This window comes from Panthera pardus, unplaced genomic scaffold (genome assembly GCF_024362965.1).
Source record: "Panthera pardus isolate Hobbes unplaced genomic scaffold, ASM2436296v1 HiC_scaffold_6, whole genome shotgun sequence".
Lineage (NCBI taxonomy): Eukaryota > Metazoa > Chordata > Mammalia > Carnivora > Felidae > Panthera > Panthera pardus.
In genome coordinates this window covers 116,104,381-116,124,884 of record NW_026526991.1, presented here as the reverse complement: position 1 = coordinate 116,124,884, position 20,504 = coordinate 116,104,381, and the positions used below count along the sequence as shown (strand labels likewise).

The following is a 20,504-nucleotide window of genomic DNA, read 5'->3' as shown; positions in this document are numbered from 1 at the left end:
GTAAATGTGATAAGGAAGCCATGTAAGTCCAAGAAGACAATGTGTGTGTAGAGTTAAGTGTAGAATAAGAAGTGTGTGTGAAGTAAGAAGATAAAGCCAGACTAAAATCCTAAACCCCAAAGAACAAAAGTGTTTAAAAGATGAGCAAGAGGATCTCACACACACACACACGCGCGCGCGCACACACACACACACACACACACAAACAAACTGAAAAGTGGTCTAGAGGTAGGAGGATATCTAAGAAACTATGGTGTTGCCTAAGTAGGTCAACAATGTTACATACAATATCAATAAATCCGGGCCTATTATTTATGAGAAAGGTTTTTTTTTATCTTGGTGTGAATACTACAGTGCAGCAATTCTCAAACGTTTGGTTGTACAAATTATTGTATACTCTTATAAATTACTGAGGACTCAAAAGAGCTGATTATGGCAGCTGATTATGTAGATTATGGCTACATCTACTGATATTAATAGAAATTAAAATAGAAAACTTTAAATGTATTAATTCATTAACAAATAATAAACCTATTTATTATTAGTTAATATGTTCATAAAAGTAACTATTTTAAGACAACAAGCTTAGTGAGGAGAGTGGCATTATTTTACATTTTGGCAAATCTAATGTCAGGCTTTCTGGAAAACAGCTGGATTCTCATTTCTGGTTCTGCCTTCAATCTGTTTTGCTGTCACGCATTATGAGTAGCCTCTGGAAAATTCCACTGTATTATCATGAAAGAACAAGAGTGAAAAAAGTAGATAACATCTTAAATAATGATGAAAATAGTTTGTTTTGCAGACTTCCTCAGAGGGAACTCTAGAGATCTGGGGACTACACTTGTAGAATTAATGCCCCAGAGTGGGAGAGCTTGACCATGCTGTGAGCCTCACAAGCTGTTGATACTATACTCAAAAGTATGCTGGGTAGAGTCAACTAAGGCTTCAAGGGTTATTTTATGAGAGGTCGAGGTGGCCTGGTTGATACTACCTTCCAAAGTTAGGAATGGACTTTAGAATGTTCATTCAACTGATTCATTCAACATGTATTTATTTAGCACATATTCTATGCCAGGAACTGTTTTAGAAGGAGAAGATATACCAATAAACAAAACAGACAAAAGCCTTGCCTTCATGAAGGCTCCCTTCTGCTGGAGAAGATTACACAATAAACAAAATAATAAAATATATAGTATACAGGAGCATGGTAAGTACTATGCAGAAGAATAATGCAAAGAGGTATAGGGATTGTTGGAAGGATTTGCAAATTTCAGTAGCAGGGACAGAGAAGGACTCATCTGAGCAAAGGCAGCATTTGAGCAAAGACCCGAAGGAGGCGAGAGAGCCATTTGGTTAAATGGCGGAAGAGCTTTTCTAGGTATTTGAAAAATTAGTTTTTAAAATTTAGTCTAACTTTAATTAATATGTATTCTTTAATCTGGCATCGATTGTATCTGGCAGTAGCTGCAAGCATAGAAAATGAGATCTGAGAACTAATGTTCATTCAGTGTCTGTCATGGACCAGGTATTCTGCTAGGTATTATAGGTATTATATATGAAGTTTGGTACCTTCATTAATGTCTACAGTTTAGTGAAGAAGACAAAGCAAGCACGTACAATTCCTGCAGTTGCGGTGTAGCAGTTCTTACGAGGAACAGTAGTCGGTTTGAAGTTGCACCAGCAGAGGCTTCTATGCACCTGATCTACCTGAAGTTTACATTTCTTACACTGAACTGATGTGTGAAGGGTACTACTCTTTAATGTAGCAGAAAGTAAGCCAGGAAGTTAATAACACCTAATCGCACCTTTTACAGAGCACTTGAGTTTACAAAGCGTGTTCGCTAATTAATCCATTTAATCTTCATAACCATTTTCAGAAGTGGGTATTATTCTTAGTGTTATTGCCTTTGTGCGATGGGAAACAGGCTCGGAAGGCTAGATAAAGTGGTTATACTACGGTATATTGCGGGGTCTTTGAGCGCAATGGAAGCTCTGTGGTACAACTTAGTAAGTTTATTTAAAGTAGCACTGGGACGGACCTGTGGGCAGAAAGGGCTGTGCTTTTGCTGTAGGAACCTGGTGGTTATATCCTTAGTGCTCAGGGTGGAGGAAACGCGCAGGGAGTATTGGATCATAAAAGTTTTTCTTTGAATTTCTACTCATAAAACCACTTTCACAAGATTTCTCTGGTGATTATCATTCAGTTCCATATTAAAAAAAAATTTAACATTTATTTATTTTCAAGAGACAGAGTGTGAGCGGGGGAGGGGCAGAGAGGGAGACACAGAATCTGAAGCAGGCTCCAGGTTCCCAGCTGTCAGCGCAGAGCCCCGAGGGGCTCAAACCCACTGACCTTGAGATCAAGACCTGAGCTGAAGTCTGACGCTTAACCGACTGAACCACCCAGGCGCCTCTCACTGCGTTCTATATTAATAATTGGTAAGACAGGCAGGCATGAAACCCTTTAAGAATGTAGCAACCAGCACATAATTGAACCTTATCAAAACTATGCAGGCTATAGGTCAGCCTTGTGGGCTAAAGTTGAACAAATTTTTGCTTCTATCCCTCATCAGGTGGAGTTGGGACTTAAGATATTATCTGCCTTCAAACACAAAACTTTTCCTACTGCAATGCAGCTGTTATGAGCAGCTGCTGAAATAAAAGAGCGTTGTGCTCTGCAACTCAGTCCTTGCCCAAGTACACCACTGAAGGAGGGTTAGGTTAGGACCGGGGAGTACTAACAGCCTACAAAGCAGGGCGAAATCACCCACGGCTCTTCCACTCTGCGCTTGCGCAAAGGAGGAATTAAACTCCCCGGAAAGACGCCTGGGACTCTGAGTTTGCGCAGACGCAGAGCTTCCTCAAGGCGGAACTGGGGCGACCCGGGCTCCTGCAACCTAAACACCCGGGGAGAAAGGAAGGTGGCAGACGTGCAGCGGTGCGCATGCGCGGGCACTTCTCTCGGGTGAAGGGTTGAGAGCCGGACCCGGGCGGCCAGCTGGGCTGAGAGCGGAGTAGGGTCAGGATGGACGAGGACGTGCTGACCACCCTGAAGATCCTCATCATCGGCGAGAGTGGCGTGGGCAAGTCCAGGTGAGGCGAGCCTGCGGGCCGTGACGAGGGCAGCGGGGCTCTTGTTGCCTCCGTGGCCTCTGTCTGCTGGGCCGCGACGGGAACGGTAAAGGCGGCGGGCCAGGCTGGGGGCGGGCTCCGCGGGTTCTTCCCGGCCTCTGGGCCGCGCCGTCTTGCGGCCCCTGTCCTCCCGGCGCCCGCCCGGTTCTCGGCCTGTGCCAGGCCCGACTTGTCTGGATCGCTTCTCCTTCCGTCGCGCCGAATAAACAATTCCGAGGGCCGCCGCTCGGCCGGCAGGTTTGCTGCCGACCAGCCTAGGGCGTGGCGGGCGGGTTTGGCCCGAGTGAGGCCGAGCGCGAAGCCGGGTCTCGGCCCCCGGGGTCCAGGCTCACTGTCATTCACCCCGCGAGTTGAGTTGGAACTTCAGCGCTTTGGTCTTTGTCAAGCTTTCTCTGAACACGCAGGGCTCTGCACGGGAAGTTTCGCGACGCCTTAGGTCACATTCCTGGCCTATTTTGGTGCACCCCGTTGCCGCTTCTCTGTTTCTTTATGAGTCAGCCGTGAAAGAACTCCTTGGTCTTCTGACCCCTTGAGTAATTCACCTTAGCCTAAGATACTAGTTGAAGCGGCGGACCACCTTTGAGAGTAACGTGTTATTGTCACCTCGCGTTCTGCCACATCATCTGGAGGTAAAAGAACAAAGTAGTATTTTGTGTTTTCTTTCTTGACTTTTTCTTGAGGGACGGTGGTAACGGACGGTAAGTTCGAGTTAAATGTCAGGGAAGGCTCGGTGGGTGTTGCAAGCGGGGTGTGATTTCATTCAAGCCTTGGAACAGAGTTCTCCAAGTAATGTTATCCTTGCCATCTGATGATTATCATCATCACTGGCTTATATTCTAGGCTGTCTTGATTTTTAAACAATATTCAAATTTCGGGAGCTGTAAATAATTCCATGGTTTGGCTGTGCCTCCTGCTAACCGTATCGTTCAAATCACTTCATAAAGTTTTCCTTTTGTTTAGATGCTTACGGGTTTGAGATTTTATTCTGTAATATGTTCTGCAATTGTATATATTTCTGAAGTATGGCAATGTAGTTTCTAATTTTCCTCATTTAATGTTCTCAGTGTATATTGGAGTGGGGGATTGGCACATAACAGGGAATAAATTTATGAATCTATGGGCTAGCAAAATAGTACGGTGTGTGTGTTATTTAAGGGTTTCAATATTTTTCATGATCACCATCTATTATATTTGAGGGTTAAAAAGTTAGTTAATATATTGAACATTGTCAAAAGGAATTCTATAGCCTCGCGACCTTTCTTTTTTTCATAAGATGTGACTCTCATTTAGGTTAAGGCATATGAAATTGCTGATTTTGAACTCAAGAATGGTTAAATGTCATTTTCTGCAGTTCAACCCAATACAAGTTTGGTTGGCCCTTTTTTAAAATGTATTGGAGGGATGACTATTTAGGTCCTGTTGAAATTTTCTGGAAGGTTAATTGGAGCGTTTACATAATTGAGGTTCTTCCTCTAGCATAAAATCTGTGAAATGGATTTACTGGTTTCCTTACTTCTCTCCCCTCAGACAAACAAACGTGTTTGGATCTAATCTCTAAGCTTTTCTAAGTACCTAATGGTGAATTTTCAGCTGCTTACTGCAAAATTTTAACACCTTTAACTACCTCTTTCAAGAAAGGATTGTGTTTAGGGAGAGAGTTGGCATCTGTCTATATACCTATCTAGATGTAGATACACTAGACAAGCACTATTGGTGTATGTGATATACTATGGAAGACACCCTTGAACACTTTGTGGATGAGAGTAAATGACTCTGCTAAAATAGAAGCCTATGCTTTTTAAGGTGAGTTAGTACAAAAACATTTGTCACAGATACAATCTTCAAGGGTTGTTCTGACCAGTAAGTTTCTATGATCTAGAACTAGTAGAAGTGCAACATCACTTGTATTGTTGCATGACAAAGGACATCTTTTTTTAAAAATTTAAATTAATTAATTAATTAAAATCCAAGTTAGTTAACATATGGTGTAATAATGATTTCAGGAAAAGAATTTAATGATTCGTCACTTACTTGGAACACCCAGTGCTCATGCCAACAAGTGTCCTCCTTAATGCCCCTTGCCCATTTAGCCCATCCCCCCAGCCTGCATCCCTCCAAGCAACCCTCAGCTTGTTCTCTGTATTTAAGAGTCTCTTATGGTTTGTCTCCCTCTCTGTTTTTTAATATTATTTTTGCTTCCTTTCCCTTATGTTCATCTGTTTTGTCACTACACAGAATATCTTAACTAATTCAAATTAGTGGGTGATTTTTCCAGTTTATTTCAGACTGTTGGAGTATAATGAGCATGGGTGATAGCAGTCAGATCAGGATTATGAAACTGGTGCTGTCACTTGTGTGACCTTGTGTGTGATACTTGAACACTCTAGGCCTTCCTTTCTTCATTTGAAAAATGAGGTTCGAACGGAAATCCCTCAAACCTTAACTGATGTTAAATGTATGAGATTCTTCTGTGGCTCACAGTGGGGAAGTAAAGAAGTAGCAAAGTGTTTCAGAGACTGGAATGGATTATAGAGACTTTGTATTATCTAAATTGCTGTCTCTCCTATCCCTCTTGTATCCCCATCCTTTTTGGCCAATTTCATTTGTAAATTAGGAAAGGCAGACTAATTATGATCACACTGTTTATTGGAAACTTGGTCTCCTCTCAGTGATACAGTGGTAGTTACTCCTTCCATCTCTCTCTCTGCTCCTTTAACTTTTGCTCCTTTAACTTTGCTCCTTTAACTTTGAAAATATGAAAGCTTAAATATACATCTTTTAGAGCTTTGGTTCTTAATCATTTTCTGGTTGTGGATTCTTTAAAAAATCTAATGGAGAAATAGACTCTCTGCCTAGAAGGAAGCAGAGCATAGAGTTTAGAATACATTTCCAGCTAACAGTGTACCCCTGGCTAAATTCTGCTTATGTTAAAATGTGTTGCCTTGTACCATATCAGTTCCCTGTCCTTCCTGACAAAGTACCATTAATGACAAGTGTTATTGTAAGGATTAGCAATTGTGTAAGAAGAACCGCTGGCTCAAGTGTGTGGCATATTGTTGATGTTCAATAAATCATAGCCAATACTGTTGTTATTATTGTATTGTTCTGGTGTTATGATTGCTACTACTACTCTATAAGGTTCTTATGTTTTTGTAATAATATCTCTCTGGTGACTGAGTATGGATACATACCTTTTCCATTCTAAAATTATGAGTAACTACATTTTTAGTGAAATCTTCACTTTTATTAACTTAAAATTTAATGTTGGGGAGGGAAGATTTTTACAAATGCAGCCTTTTAAGGTCCTTGTTAGTGCTGTCACCTAACTCATGTTGGAAGTAAAAACAGTACAGTCAAGAGGGTTCAATGTTAAGTAGAAAAATCTACAATTTGTTTCACTTTTGTGGTGCTGGTTTTATGGTAAACACAAGAAGGCAAAACCAAGAAAAGGAGAATTAATCCCTTAACACCAGATTTTGAATACCAAAAGGCTATTATGTGTTGCAATATACTCTGGACAAAATAACAAAAAAAACAAAAAAACAAACCCTCTAGCAGCAATAATTACAACCTGTAGAAATATATATGTATATATATATGTGAATATATATATATATGTGAATATATATATATATGTGAATATATATATATATATATATATATATATATATATATATATTTTCAGTTCAAACATCTGATAGCTCTTTCCTTGATCTTACTAATGCATACAGGTGAATAGAACAATCTAGTCCTATTGTTGGAGATGATGTGAGGGAGGATTGATTAATTTTATAAATCCAGGGCTTTAAGAAAAGCTTAGATTTTATTTTTGAAGAGCTTTTAATAACTGGCACTTTACCTTACATTAAATAAGTAATTCTGGGAGATATATAATCTTAGAGTACTCCTAATGGTGTCTTTCGCTTTTATTTCATCTCTTCCCTTCTAGTTTCTTTACTGTTTCCTGGATTTAGTCCTTATCTCTCACCATAACCATGGCAGTTGTCTTCTGTTAATTTTCTTGCTTTTTTTTTTTTCCTGTCATTAACTTTTCTCTACATTTTCAAAATGTAAGAGCATTTCTTGCCATTTTTTTTTTTAAGCTTTCAGTAGCTCCCTGTGGCCTACTTGATTTCATACACCCTACTTAGCATTTGCCAGAATATAGTTATTCTGTCTCTGGTATGATCTGTCTAGCCTCACTTTTTGCTAGATCTTTTCTTCCCACTTAGGCAGTAGTCCTACTGCTTGTTACACAATGATAGATTTTCTCACCTGTATGCTTTTACTTGAATTCAGAGTGGATTACACATCAGACTTAAACAAAACATTAATTTGTTGTATTCCAAGAGACTTATTTTCCCCCCTTTTGTCCATGTCACAGTATAATGTTTTTGCCGATACTGTTTTCTCACAAGGACGTACCAGTACAGTTCAAAACCAAAACCAAAACACAGCCCAAATCTTTTCACACTTGGGAATTATGTAGGGGAGCATGGGGACTATATTAAGTAAACTATTTTGCTCTTGGGATTCTTTTATTGCCTTTTCAATAATTTAATTATTGGAATTAAATTATTATAATAATAAATAATTAAATTATTTTCAATAATTTAATATACCTGTATTGAAGCAGTATTTATATACCTGCACTGAGGCAGTATTTGTGGGAGCAGACCAACATCAGCTATTCTTATTTGTGTCTAATTTGTAACAAAATGTAATACATGGTTAAGAAAAAAGAGAAATTTCTAATCTGTCTTTTTAACATCTCTTTTAGCCTGCTCTTGAGGTTCACAGATGATACTTTTGATCCAGAACTTGCAGCAACGATAGGTAAGCCTGTATTTAAAAATTCAATAGAGGGGCGCCTGGGTGGCTCAGTCGATTAAGCATCCGACTTGGGCTCAGGTCATGATCTCACGGTTTGTGGGTTCGAGCCCTGCGTCAGGCTCTGCTGACAGCTCAGAGCCTGGAGCCTGCTTCTGATTCTGTGTCTCTCTCTCTCTCTCTCTCTGCCCTTCCCCTGCTCACGCGCTCTCTCTCTCTGTCTCTCAAAAATAAATAAATGTAAAAAATTAAAAAAAATTAAATTAAAAAAAATTCAATAGAAATGCCACATATTTTCTTGCCTTCAGTCTGTTTTATCTGATTCCTTCTATCCTTCATCTCACCACCCCATTGCTTCCATGTCTGTTGCTTTCATGTCTTCTTTATCTTTCAAGGCTCAACTTGGTTTCATTAAACTTCTGGAGCCTTTGTAGATCTCACCAAGCAAAACTAACTTTATTTGTTGGTTCATGGCACTTTGTTTTATCACTGTGGATATTATGATTATCTGTACACACATTTCTTTCTTGTACTATGCATTGTCTTTTATTTAGCAGCATATAATTATCTGAATATTTATTGTATGCCAGGCATTGTCCTGAGAGGTCGGGTTATAATGATGAATAATGCAGACTTGGTGTCTATCATCATGGACCTAACAGTATCACCTACTAGCAGACTGTGTTGCCTTTTTAGCATTTGCTACAGTATCTTGCATATGTTCTGAACTCAACAGGTTTATTGATATTAGTTGTTAAAGATTGTTAGAAGCAGTAATACCTAAGTGGCTTTTTAAAATGAAATTTAGATTGCCTGAAAGTGGTTTGCTACACTAGCTTACTAGAATACATGAGAAAATAGAGCTAAATATTTACCAAAATATGTCACATGTTTAGGGAGTAGATGACAATAGAAAAGTATCAAGAGACAGTGTGCAGTATGTGAAAGAGCTGAGTCAGAGCGGGATAGTAGTCTTGGCTCTGCCTTGAACCAGTCCTAAACTTCACTGTTTTCAGAGAGATAATACATTTTTCTTACAGCTCTAAAATTTCATGATCTGATGAGCAGAATGTAGTAAATACGATCCTAGCATTATTATTAGGGAAAATGAGTTTCTCTTAACTGGCTTTATTTGTTTTCATTTATTGTGTGTGTAGATTTATTTTTGTTTCCTTTTTTTTCAAATGTTAAATAATTTCATACTTAGAGAAAGGTTATAAAAATAGTACAAGAATTTTTGCATAGCCCCAAACATTAATATTTGTGCTTTAAACATATGCTTTATCATTCTTCCTTTACATACACATACCAGTATTCTTGTTTTTTTTGTTTTTTGGTTTTTTTTTAATTGAGAATAAAACTGGAGATATGATTAACCTCTAAATACTTTGGTGTGTATTTCCTAAATGAAGATGGATACAATTCTACTCTATATAGACAGATTTCATTAATTGTCTCCCTAATGTCTTATTTAGAAAAAAAAAGAAAAAAACTATGTTTTGTTTCTGGTCCAGGATCCAGTCCAGGATCACACACAATTTAGTTGTCATTTCTCTCCAGTCTTTCTTTGTCTTTCATGGCTTTGACATTTTTGGAGTTCTTACAGGTCACTTACATCGTAGAATATCCTTCAATTGCATTTGTCCAAAGTATCCTCATGGTTAGATTCAGGTTATGCCTTTTTGACAGGAATTCTTCAAAGTGTTTCTCAGAGCATGGTGGATATTTGTACCATTCCTGAGATGGGATTTAGGTTACTTAAAGTGACATATGCCAAATTTCTTTACTATGAAGTGTCATTCTGTCATTCTAACTGTGGTGGCTATCAAACGGTGATTTTTCAAGTCCCATCATTCCATCTACATTTCTTATTTACAATTCTGTAAGGAGGAGGTCTCTTTTTTGTTTCTTTCTATCAATATGTACTCACAGTGCCTCTAAATGTTTAGTCAGTTATACCAAGCATTACTTAGCTTTTGTGTGGCATATTAACATTTACCGATTTACTTTTATGTGTGTGAAAAGGAGTCATTTAAAACACTAGTAATTTAGGGGCACCTGGGTGGCTTAGTCGGTTAAGCATCGAACCTTGGCTCAGGTCATGATCTCATGGTTCGTGAGTTCGAGCGCCGCGTCGGGCTCTGGGCTGACAGCTCAGAGCCTGGAGCCTGCTTCAGATTCTGTGTTTCCCTCTCTCTGTGCCCCGCCCTGGCTCACGCTCTGTCTCTCACTCTCTCTCAAAAATAAAATAAAAACATTAAACAAAATTTAAAACACTAGTAACTTAAAATCCATTTTAATTTGGCTTTTATATATTACTTGTTCCTTTAAAAAATTGGTAGTAAACTTCATTTCACTCAGAACATGCCTAACAATGGATAGTGAGGAGAAGGGTAGTAACTGGCAGGAAAATAAATTTGCCTAGAGTTAAAATTTTACTCAGGGAATGATCCATATATAATATAAAGCCATCTGTCCTCATTTCAAACCCGATTGGAATCTGAGGAGTATGATAAATTATGTGTTGTCCTTACTATTAAAAAGACTTTGTCTGCTTTAAAAACAAATACTGAGGTTGCGGCATACTGATGAGTATATACATAATTTGTTCCCCAGATGGGCCCTGGGTCTTGAAAAGTATCTTTTACATTTAGGCATCAGATTATTTTCTGCCTTAGGTTATAACTAACATACACATGAGTTTTTAAAATAAAAGCAATTAGCCCATTTGCTATAATGACCTTGTAAAAATTAGTGCATTGTGGAAAATTAGTATTTTATCAATAAAATAGTAAGGAAAGCATACTTTTATCTTTCAATAATATGGTGAGACACTCAAGTTTTTGTCTTGTATAAAATATCCTTTTAACATATTTGTTAGATTTTGAGTCTGAGGATGGTACAATAAAGTTGGCGTTTTCTTTTTTTCCTTTCTGGCAGTCGGCCAGAGTAACAACAAAGAGAGGGAAAAACTAAAACACATACGCTGTATTCCACTGAACTAGAAGAGAGCTAAAAACCCTAGGCCACAAAATAGGCGGAATGTCTGCCAAAAGCAGCGAGAATAAGCAGGCTGCATGTGGGAAGTGGAGCGAGATACCACAGCTATAGAGCTTGGAACCAGCAAGAGATGCTTCACGAAACCGAGAGGCCCACCCTGAGATGCAAAACCAAAATCCCTTGTTTGCAAAAGCAACATGGGCTTTTAAAGCTGATGGCAGGAGTTTCCCTGTACCTGGTTTGATTCTAAGAAGTTGGGGAGATGAAGCCAAACAGGCTTTTTTTTTTTTTTTTTTTGGCACTTTTCTGTCTCTGTAGCAGTGGGGAAGAGAAGAGATGTCTTTGCATCCTGAAAACCTCAGGGCTGCCTGTCTCCAGTGGCTGTTGAGAATTAAAAAAAAAAAAAAAAAAAAGATTCTCATGGAAAACCCTGAATCAAGACAAAGTTTTTCTGGTCAGGAACTGGAGTGACTATGGCCTTCTTCATGAACCTCTTACAGATAGCTTTTCCAAAAAACCCCCAACCTCCTTTAAAGATGAATGAACAAAAGGATTTCAGCTGAAGGCCACTCCTACCTTTCCAGAATCAAAAAGGAAGAAAGTAGCAGAAAAACCAAGGACAGATAAAGCATACTCAACAGAAAAAATACTTCTGTAAGGGAGTTGAAAATCATGTCCAACCATTTTGTTAATTTAGAACACTTTTTGGGGGTGCCTGGGTGGCTCAGTCCTTTGGGTGTCCGACTTCAGCTCAGGTCACGATCTCGCGGTCCGTGAGTTCGAGCCCCGCGTCGGGCTCTGGGGTGATGGCTCAGAGCCTGGAGCCTGCTTCAGATGCTATGACTCCCTCTCTGTCTGCCCCTCCCCTGTTCATGCTCTGTCTCTCTCTGTCTCAAAAATAAATAAAACGTTAAAAAAAAATTAAAAAAAATAAATAAAACACTTTTTGGAAGTATTTACCACTGAGAGCACAAAGCAGTGATAGAAGAGGTCAGGGAAGAGATAGTGTAGCCGCATGAGAAAATGCAATGTAAGCTGATTGAGCAGAAAGAAAAATAAGGTAAGAAAATAAAACCATCGCTGCAATGAAGGTGAAATTAGAAGGATCACAAGGGACAGTAGAGACTGGAAAACAAAATAAAGGACAGGGAAGCTAGAAATGGAAAAAGTGGGTGGAATTTATGAAAGTGAATAAAAATGTTAAAACACATTAGAGAAAATGATGTGGAAATCAGAAAAGGAGATTCAGCATATGTGTATTTGAATCTTAGAAGAAGAAATAGAATGAGGCAACAGATACAAAGGTATAACCCAAGGTAATTATTTCTGACATAAAAATAAATACACACACAAAATTGTAAGAATATATTGAACAGGTCTTTTGTTTGCTACGTAGGGGTGTTTGAAAGAAAAAGGCATAAAGTTTCTTTTTCTGCTGTGGCAAGGCCATATGATGGTACTTAATCGGCTGCATAAATAGAACTAATTGAAATGGTAAGGATCGGTTAGATCTTGTAGAAATTAGTTACACTAATTTCATATAATTTGATTACATGGGCAAAATTTGCTTCATGTTAAAGTTTTTATTTTTGTTTTTAATATTTTTTAAGTTTTTGTTTTTTAATTTACTCTGTTTTAGGTAACTTACCTTTGAGTAGAAAAAGTGCTTTAAGTCAAACTTTTTTTCAAATAAAAAAATTAGAAAATTTAAAACGAGTTCTCTATTTAAGATAGCTCACAAACTGTTCCTTAATCTGGTTGTAAGACATAATTGCTAAAATATATGAAAATGGTTTGAGGTTTGATACATTTCAATGTAGACAAATTTTGGTTGTGATTGGTTGACTTAGGTCAGTGATTCTTATTACTCCCTTGTTAAGCTTTTAAAAATATTAATGAGTGTGCCCTCATATTACCTGTGTTTGGCTTCTAAGGACAAGCGGCCAAATCTGTTCCATCCACAAGTTACCTTATGGTTTGGGCTGACTTAACAAAATGACAATTTATTTAAAATAGTGACTTTATATATCTTGTTTAATGCCATAACACAAACCTGTTAAATTATTTGGAAATATTCGGTAGTTAGAAGAAAAATGTAACTATTCTGTTTCATGTAATTTGATTCAGTTAAACATTTTAATTGGAGTAAAGCAATAAAAAGGGCTCTAGCATTTCTGTATTTAGAATAATGACAAATGGTCTTCATCATATGTAAATAATTTTTTTTCCTCTTTTACTAAGGGTTTTATTAGGAGAGAGTATGACTTTTTTCATATGCCTTGTCAGCACTGATTAATGGTTGATAGACTTTTTAATACGGAAGGGTCCTTGCTTTCCTAGATAGGTCTTCGCTCATATTTTTGACATATTTCTGGATTATGTTGACTAATAGTTTAGGAGTTTTACGTCTGTTTTTGTACACAAGATAGTCTTTATTTTTTTAAAAACAGGATTTTATATTAAAGTTGTACTGGTTTATAAAATGAAAGGGTTTTCTATCTTTTAAAATTGTCTTTATTAGCTTCAATATTGGAACTATCTGTTCTGTAGAGGTTACATTTTACCTGTGAGTCATTCTGATCCTTCTCCCTTCTTTACCATTCTAACCTCTTCCGGTTTTCTATTTCTTAGGACAGCCTTGGGAGTGGAACTGGGAAAGCCTCCCAACTTATCTTAATTGTTTATGCTTTTCCTTCATTTCTAAACTTGGATGTTTTTGTAGTCTGTCTTTTCTTAGTAACATATTTATTTAATTGTTTGAGAAATTGCTTCATTTTTTTCCTACTTTTCTTTTGGTTTATTTTGTTAGTTTCTTATGATGAGTATTAAGTTGCCTTCTTTTCAGTCCTTATTTAACAAAGATATTCTTGAAGAACAAGTTTGCTGTGCCCCATAGGTTTTAGTAGGGTGTCTAGTACTTTTTCATTGTACACTAGATAGTCTGAATTTTCAGTTTAGCTTTCTTTGAACGTTTGAATATTTTTATTTTTATTTTTTAAGTAGGCTTCACGCCCAGTACAGAGCCTACTGCATTGTTTGAACTCATGACCCCGAGATCAGGACCTGAGCTAAGATCAAGAGTCGGATGCTTAACTGATTGAGCCACCCAGGTGCCCCAAACATTTGAAATCTTTGATTTAGGGATGTGTTTCCTAATTCCCAGGCTATTTTGTTGTCACTTTATTTCTTATTTATTGGGTAATGATATTCATTTGGAGTAAGACCATCCAACCCTCTACCAGCTTCCTGTCCATCAGGAGGAGTCAAGTTGGGGTCTTGGAATTCAGCCTACTTCTCTCAGAAGACCTTCCTCCACACCGCCCCCCCCACCCCGCCCCCGCTTTCCTCTCAAACATTTTTAAACTTGCTATTGCTTTTTGCCCTAAAACCATTATTGTTTGTCCCTCTCTGAGTAGTCATCACAAAAACCCCTGGCCTCCCAGGTTATTCTTCATCTCCCAGACTTTAATCTTCATGAGGTTTTGTACATCTTCATTTCTCACCCCTAGCTTCCACTCTTTCTTAACTCTTAAAACATATTTACTCTATCCTCTGGGTAGCAGAGCACTTCCCTCGTTTCATTGTTGATACTTTTAAAGTTGTTTGTAAACTCAGATTTGGAGATCTAGGTCCTTATAATCTTGTTCCCCATTGGATCCTTAAAGCTCTTATAGTATCCCTCTTGATGTCCCCTTCCCCTGATGTTCTCCACCCTCCCTCCCACCAAAAAACTAAAACCCAGGTAAAGCAGCAAGTTTTATATTCCTTGATGAGAAGGGGGAAATTGACTTAAAGAGATTAACCTCCTGCCTATCTAGACGTCACCTTCTAGACCTCAGTAAGAGAGCTGAGACTGAACCCAGCCTCCTAACTTCTAACTTGGTAATCTTTTAATCACAGCATAGTAATACAGAAATAAAAAGGATCAAACACAGGTTTGAGCAGAATGCCAAAAATGTTAAACATGAGAAGGAAGCAATAGAATTAAAATATATCAGTTAATTAAATGTGAATAGATCCAGGCCTCCTAAGAATTTATATTGTCAAATGGAATTGAGGAGTACTTAAATAATGAAAGGTTGAAAATAAAGGGATGGGCCAGGCAAATGTAAACAATACAAAAGCAGAGGCAGTACTATAAGGTAATTTAAAGTAGAATTTAAGGTTAATGCACTGGACATAACGAAATAGGACAGTTACAATAATGAAAGGCCCAATTAATTAACAGTGTAGTTATAACAGTCTTAAACAAGTAGGCACCAAACATAGATGATATATACATACATATACACATATATATGTGTATATGTATATATATATATACACACACACATATATATATATACACGTATATATATATATATATACGTGTATATATATAACCAAAACCAATTCAAAACACAAGGGAATAATATGATGAGAATACAGTTATATTAGGAGATTTGTTATATCTTTTTCATAAATAAATCCAAAAGACACAAATGCGGCCATAGGGAAATAGCATAACACAATCAACAAATCTCTTTTTTTAAAGATTTTAAGTAATTTCTACACCCAACATGAAGCTTGCACTTGCAACCCCAAGATCAAGAGTTGTATGCTGTACTGAAAGTCAGCCAAGCACCCCTTAACTGACAAATCTTTTAAGTGAAGAAGTCATTACTTTAAAAGCCCATGGAAAAATTTTACAAAATCAGTCTTAGACTTAGCACCAAAGTAAATCTTAAATAGGAAAGGAGCAGAGATAATACATGTTCTCTGATAATTTATTCTTTCAGAAAATATTTTTGATATGTTCTGTTACTAGCATATGTTTTTTAAAAGTTATACCCCAGTAATATTGACTTTTTTGGGGATACAGGTTTTTTGAATTTTAACGTGTATTATACAAATTTGTATAGTCATTTAACTATTACCACAGTCAAGATATTAAGCAGTTTCATCATCCCCCCAAAAAACTACCTATTGCCTTTTCAGTCTTATTTTTTCCTTGCCTCTAGCCCCTGAAGACTGCCCCTGCTCAGTCTTCATCACTATAATTTTATCTTTTTGAGAATGTCATGTAAATGGAATATATTATGCAAACTTTTTAGACTTTTTTCACTTAACATAGTACCTTTGAACTATATCCAAGCTGTTGCACATCAGTCATTTGTTTCTTTTTTTTTTTTAATGTTTGTTTATTTTTGAGAGAGAGAAAGACAGAGCATGAGTGGGGGAGGGGCAGGGAGAGAGGGAGACACAGAATCCGAAGCAGGCTCCAGGCTCTGAGCTGTCAGCACAGAGCCCAACGCGGGCTCAAACTCACGAACCATGAGATCATGACCTGAGTTGAAGTTGGATGCTTAACCGACTGAGCCACCCAGGCACCCCGTCATTTGTTTCTTTTTATTGCTGGGTTGTATTCCATTGCATGGATGTTGCAGAGTTGATTTATCCATCCACTTATTATAGGACACTGGATTGTTTCCAGTTTTTGATGGTTATGAATAGACCTGTTATAAGCATTCAGGTACAGGATTTTATATAAATATTAATTTTTATAACCTTAGAGTAAATAGACCAGTAATAGGATTGCTGGATCATACGGTAAATGCATGTTTAACTTTCATCCATTTTTTAATAGAGTGATTGCATCATTTTACATTCCCACTAGTAGTGTATGGAAGTTCCTGTTCTCTGCATCCTCCCCTTTTACACTTAGCACAATCAGATTTAAAAGTTTTAACCATTCCAATATGTACGTCTTGGTAATCTCATTGTAGTTTAATTTGCATTGCCTACTGATAAATGATGTTGAGTGTCTTTAAAGTTCATATTTGCTAGCTAGCTATCTGTATTTTGAGTGTGTGTGTGAAGTGTGTAAATCTTTTGTTCATTTTTAAATTTTTTTTCCTTATTGTTGAGTTTTGAGAGTTCTTTATTCTGCATGTAAGTCCCTTATTACATGATATGTGCTTTGCAGATATTTTCTTAGTCTGTGGCTCCTCTTGTCATTTTCTTAACAAATTTCTAAAAGCAGAAATTCGTAATTTGATGAAATTCAATTTGTCAATTTTTTCTTATCAGTAGTGGTTTCAGGGGCACCTGGGTGGCTCAGTCAGTTAAGGGTCCCACTCTTGATTTTGGCTAAGGTCATGGTCTCATGGTCATGATATTGAGCCCTGTGTCTGGCTCTGCACTGGGCATAGAGCCTCCCTCCATCCCTCTCTGTCTCCCTCTCCCTCCCTCTGCCCCAGGTGTGTGCACTTGAGAGCTGCCTGCCCCCTCAAAAAAAAAATGATGGTTTCAGTGTTGTACCCTTTTGCTTAACAGAGGGTTGGAATGATTTTCTCCCTATGTTTTCCTCTAGATGTTTTACAGTTTTATGTGCTACTTTAGGTCTGTGCTTCATTTTGATTTAATTTTTGGGTACAGTATAAAACATATATGAATCAAAGTTCTTTTTCCTCCTCCCCTCACCTGCCCTATTGTGTATATGTTCTAAAATCATTTGTTGAAAAGACTGTCCCTTCTGTACTGCATAGCTTTTGGACCTTTGTAAAAATATCAGTTGTTTATATATGTGTGAGTCTGTTTCTGGACTCTGTCTCATTAATTTATTTGTCTTTATGTCAGTGCCTTACTATCTTGATTTCTGTAGCTTTATAATAGATCTAGAAGTCATATATTGTTGGTCTACCAATTTTGTACTTTTTTCAAAATTATTTTGGTTATTCTGGTTTCTTTGCATTTCCCAATTAATTTTTATAATTAGATAGTTGATTTACAAACAAAAGCTTGCCAGGATTTTTGTAGGGATTGCAGTTGAATCTATATAGATCAATTTGGGGAGAATTAACCTTTTAACAATATTGAGTCTTATGATCAGAGAACAAATTAAATGTCTCTGTTCATTTAGGTCTTTTAAAATTTCAGAGTGGTTACATGTTTTTTACATCTTTTGTCAGATTTAGCCCTAAATATTTAATAGATTTTTATTAAAAGATGGTATTAAAGGGGCGCCTGGGTGGCTCAGTCGGTTGAGCGTCCGACTTCGGCTCAGGTCATGATCTCGCGGTCTGTGAGTTCAAGCCCCGCATCAGGCTCGTGCTGACAGCTCAGAGCCTGGAGCCTGTTTCAGATTCTGTGTCTCCCTCTCTCTCTCTGACCCTCCCCCGTTCATGCTGTCTCTCCCTGTCTCAAAAATAAATAAACGTTAAAAAAAAAAAAATTAAAAAAAAAAGATGGTATTAAAATTAAAAAAATCCTTTGCTAATTGCTAATATATAGAAATACTTTTTTTTAAATGTTTAGTTTGTATCTTCCAACCTTGCTGAACTTGCTTAATAGTTCTAGGAACATTTTTTTTTTAATCCCGTATATTCCATTGAATTTCTACATCTTTTTCTTTCCCATCTGGATGACTTTTTTATTTCTTATTGCCCTGGCTAAAAAAAAAAAAAAAAAAAAAAAAAAAAGTTGAGAGAAGTGATGAGGGCTGATATCCTTCTTTTATTCCTGGTATAAAGGGGAAAACATTAAGTCTTTTACTATTAAGTGAGATGTTAGGTGTATTTTTTCATAGATGCCCTTTATCAGGTTGAGAGATTTCCTTTCTGTTTCTAGTTTACTGAGAGGTTTTATCAGGAATGCATGTTGAATTTTGTTAAGTACATTTTCTGCATTTGTTGAGATGATCATATGAAGTTTCTTTTTTTAGTTTAATGTAGTAAAGTCCACATTGCTTTTTTCAGTGTTAAATCAACCTTTTGTTCCTAAGATAACCCCACTTGGTTATGTGATGTGTTGTTCTTTTATACATATTTGTATTAGTTATGATAAAATTTTATTTAGGATTTTCATGTCTAGTCATAAGGGATATTAATCTATAGTTTCTAATTACATATATGTATATATAAATATTTTTATTTGAGAGAGAGAGAGAACCCATGAGTGGAGGAGAGGGGCAGAGGGAGAGAGAGAATCTTAAGCAGGCTCCATGCTCTGCACAGAACCCAACATGGGACTCTATCCCATGACCCTGGGATCATGAGCTGAGTTGAAATCAAGAGTTGGATACTCAACCTCCTGAGCCACCTAGGTGCCCCTATAGTTTTTTAACTTTAATGTCTTTGGTTTTGGAATCAGGGTAAGGCACAACTCATAGAGTGACTAAGAAAGTATTCACTCTTCCTCAGTTTCCTGGAGGAGTTTGTTTAGAATGGATTATTATTTAAATGTTCAGTAGAATTCACTCTGGCCCTGATATTTTTTTTTGTGGAAAGGTTTGTAACTATAGATTCAATTTCTTAAATAGATTCAGGGCTCTTCAGTTATCTATTTTATTTTTCATTGTGGTAAACTATACATAACACAAAATTGACCATTTTAACCATTTTTAAGTTTACAATTCAGTAGCATTAAGTACATTTGTATTGTTTGCAACCATCACGACTATCCATTTTCAGAACTTTTTCATTACCTCAAACACTAGGAACTCTTTGCCAGTTAAACTTTGCCAGTTAAAGCTCTCACTCCACTTCCCCTTCAGTCTGCAGTAACCTTTATTCTGCCTTCTATCCTTATGAACTTGTCTATTCTAGGTCCCTCATATAGGTAGAATTATACACTATCTGTCCTTTTGTGAGTAGCCTATTTCACTTAGCATAATGTATGTAAAGTTCATCCATTTTGAAGCATATATCAGAATTTCATTCCATCTTATAGCTTAATGTATCAGAATTTCATTCTATTTTATGACTGAATAATGTTCCATGGTATGTATAAACCACATTTTGTTTATCTGTTCATCTGTTCATGGACACTCGAATTGCCACAGCCTTCTGTTGTGAATAATACTGCTGTAAATATTGTTGTGCAAGTATCTGAGCTCCTGCTGTCAGTTCTTTATGCCCAAAGAGTGGAATTGCTGCATGATGTGGTAATTCTATTGTTAGCTTTTTGAGGAAACATCAAACTGTTTTTCACAGTGACTGTACCATTTTACATTCGACTACTTACTCGTTTCTTTAATTTCTTCCAGTAGTGTTTTTTAGTTTTCAGTGTGTGAGTCTTAAAACTCTTGGGTTAAATTTATTCCTAAGTATTTTCTTTTTGGTGCTATTGTAAATGGAATGGTTTTTAAAAATTTTCTTTTTAGATTCTTCATTGCTAGTGTATAGAAATGCCACTAATTTTTGCATGTTGATCTAGTATCCTGCAACTTTGCTGAATTCATTTATTCTAACAGATTTTTTTTGTTTGGTGTGTGTGTGTGTGTGTGTGTGTGTGTGTATAGGATTAGGATTTTCTACATACAAGAACATATCATTTGTGAACAGAAATAATTTTACTTCTTCCAATATGGGTGCCTTTTATATTCTTTCCTTGCCTATTTGCTCTGATCAGGATTTCCAAAACTGTGTATAATAGAAGTGGTGGGGGTAGACGGTGTTCTGATCTGAGGGGTAAAGCTGTCAGTCCTTCACCAGTGAGTATAATGTTAGCTGTGAGGTTTTTTGTTTTTTTGTTTTTTAACTTTATTTGGAGAAAGAGAGAGT

General features: G+C 37.0%; 1 protein-coding gene across 1 annotated transcript in view; it reads left to right on the top strand.

Annotated features, from left to right (window-relative positions):
• Window positions 1-2,788: 2,788 nt before the first annotated feature.
• Window positions 2,789-20,504, top strand: part of RAB18 (RAB18, member RAS oncogene family) — a 37,463-nt gene continuing 19,747 nt past the window's right edge. The window contains exons 1-2 of the mRNA XM_019465267.2: window positions 2,789-3,093; window positions 7,913-7,968. Of these exons, the coding sequence (XP_019320812.1) occupies window positions 3,026-3,093; window positions 7,913-7,968 (124 nt within the window). The 5' untranslated portion in view covers window positions 2,789-3,025. The remainder of the gene's footprint in view (window positions 3,094-7,912; window positions 7,969-20,504) is intronic.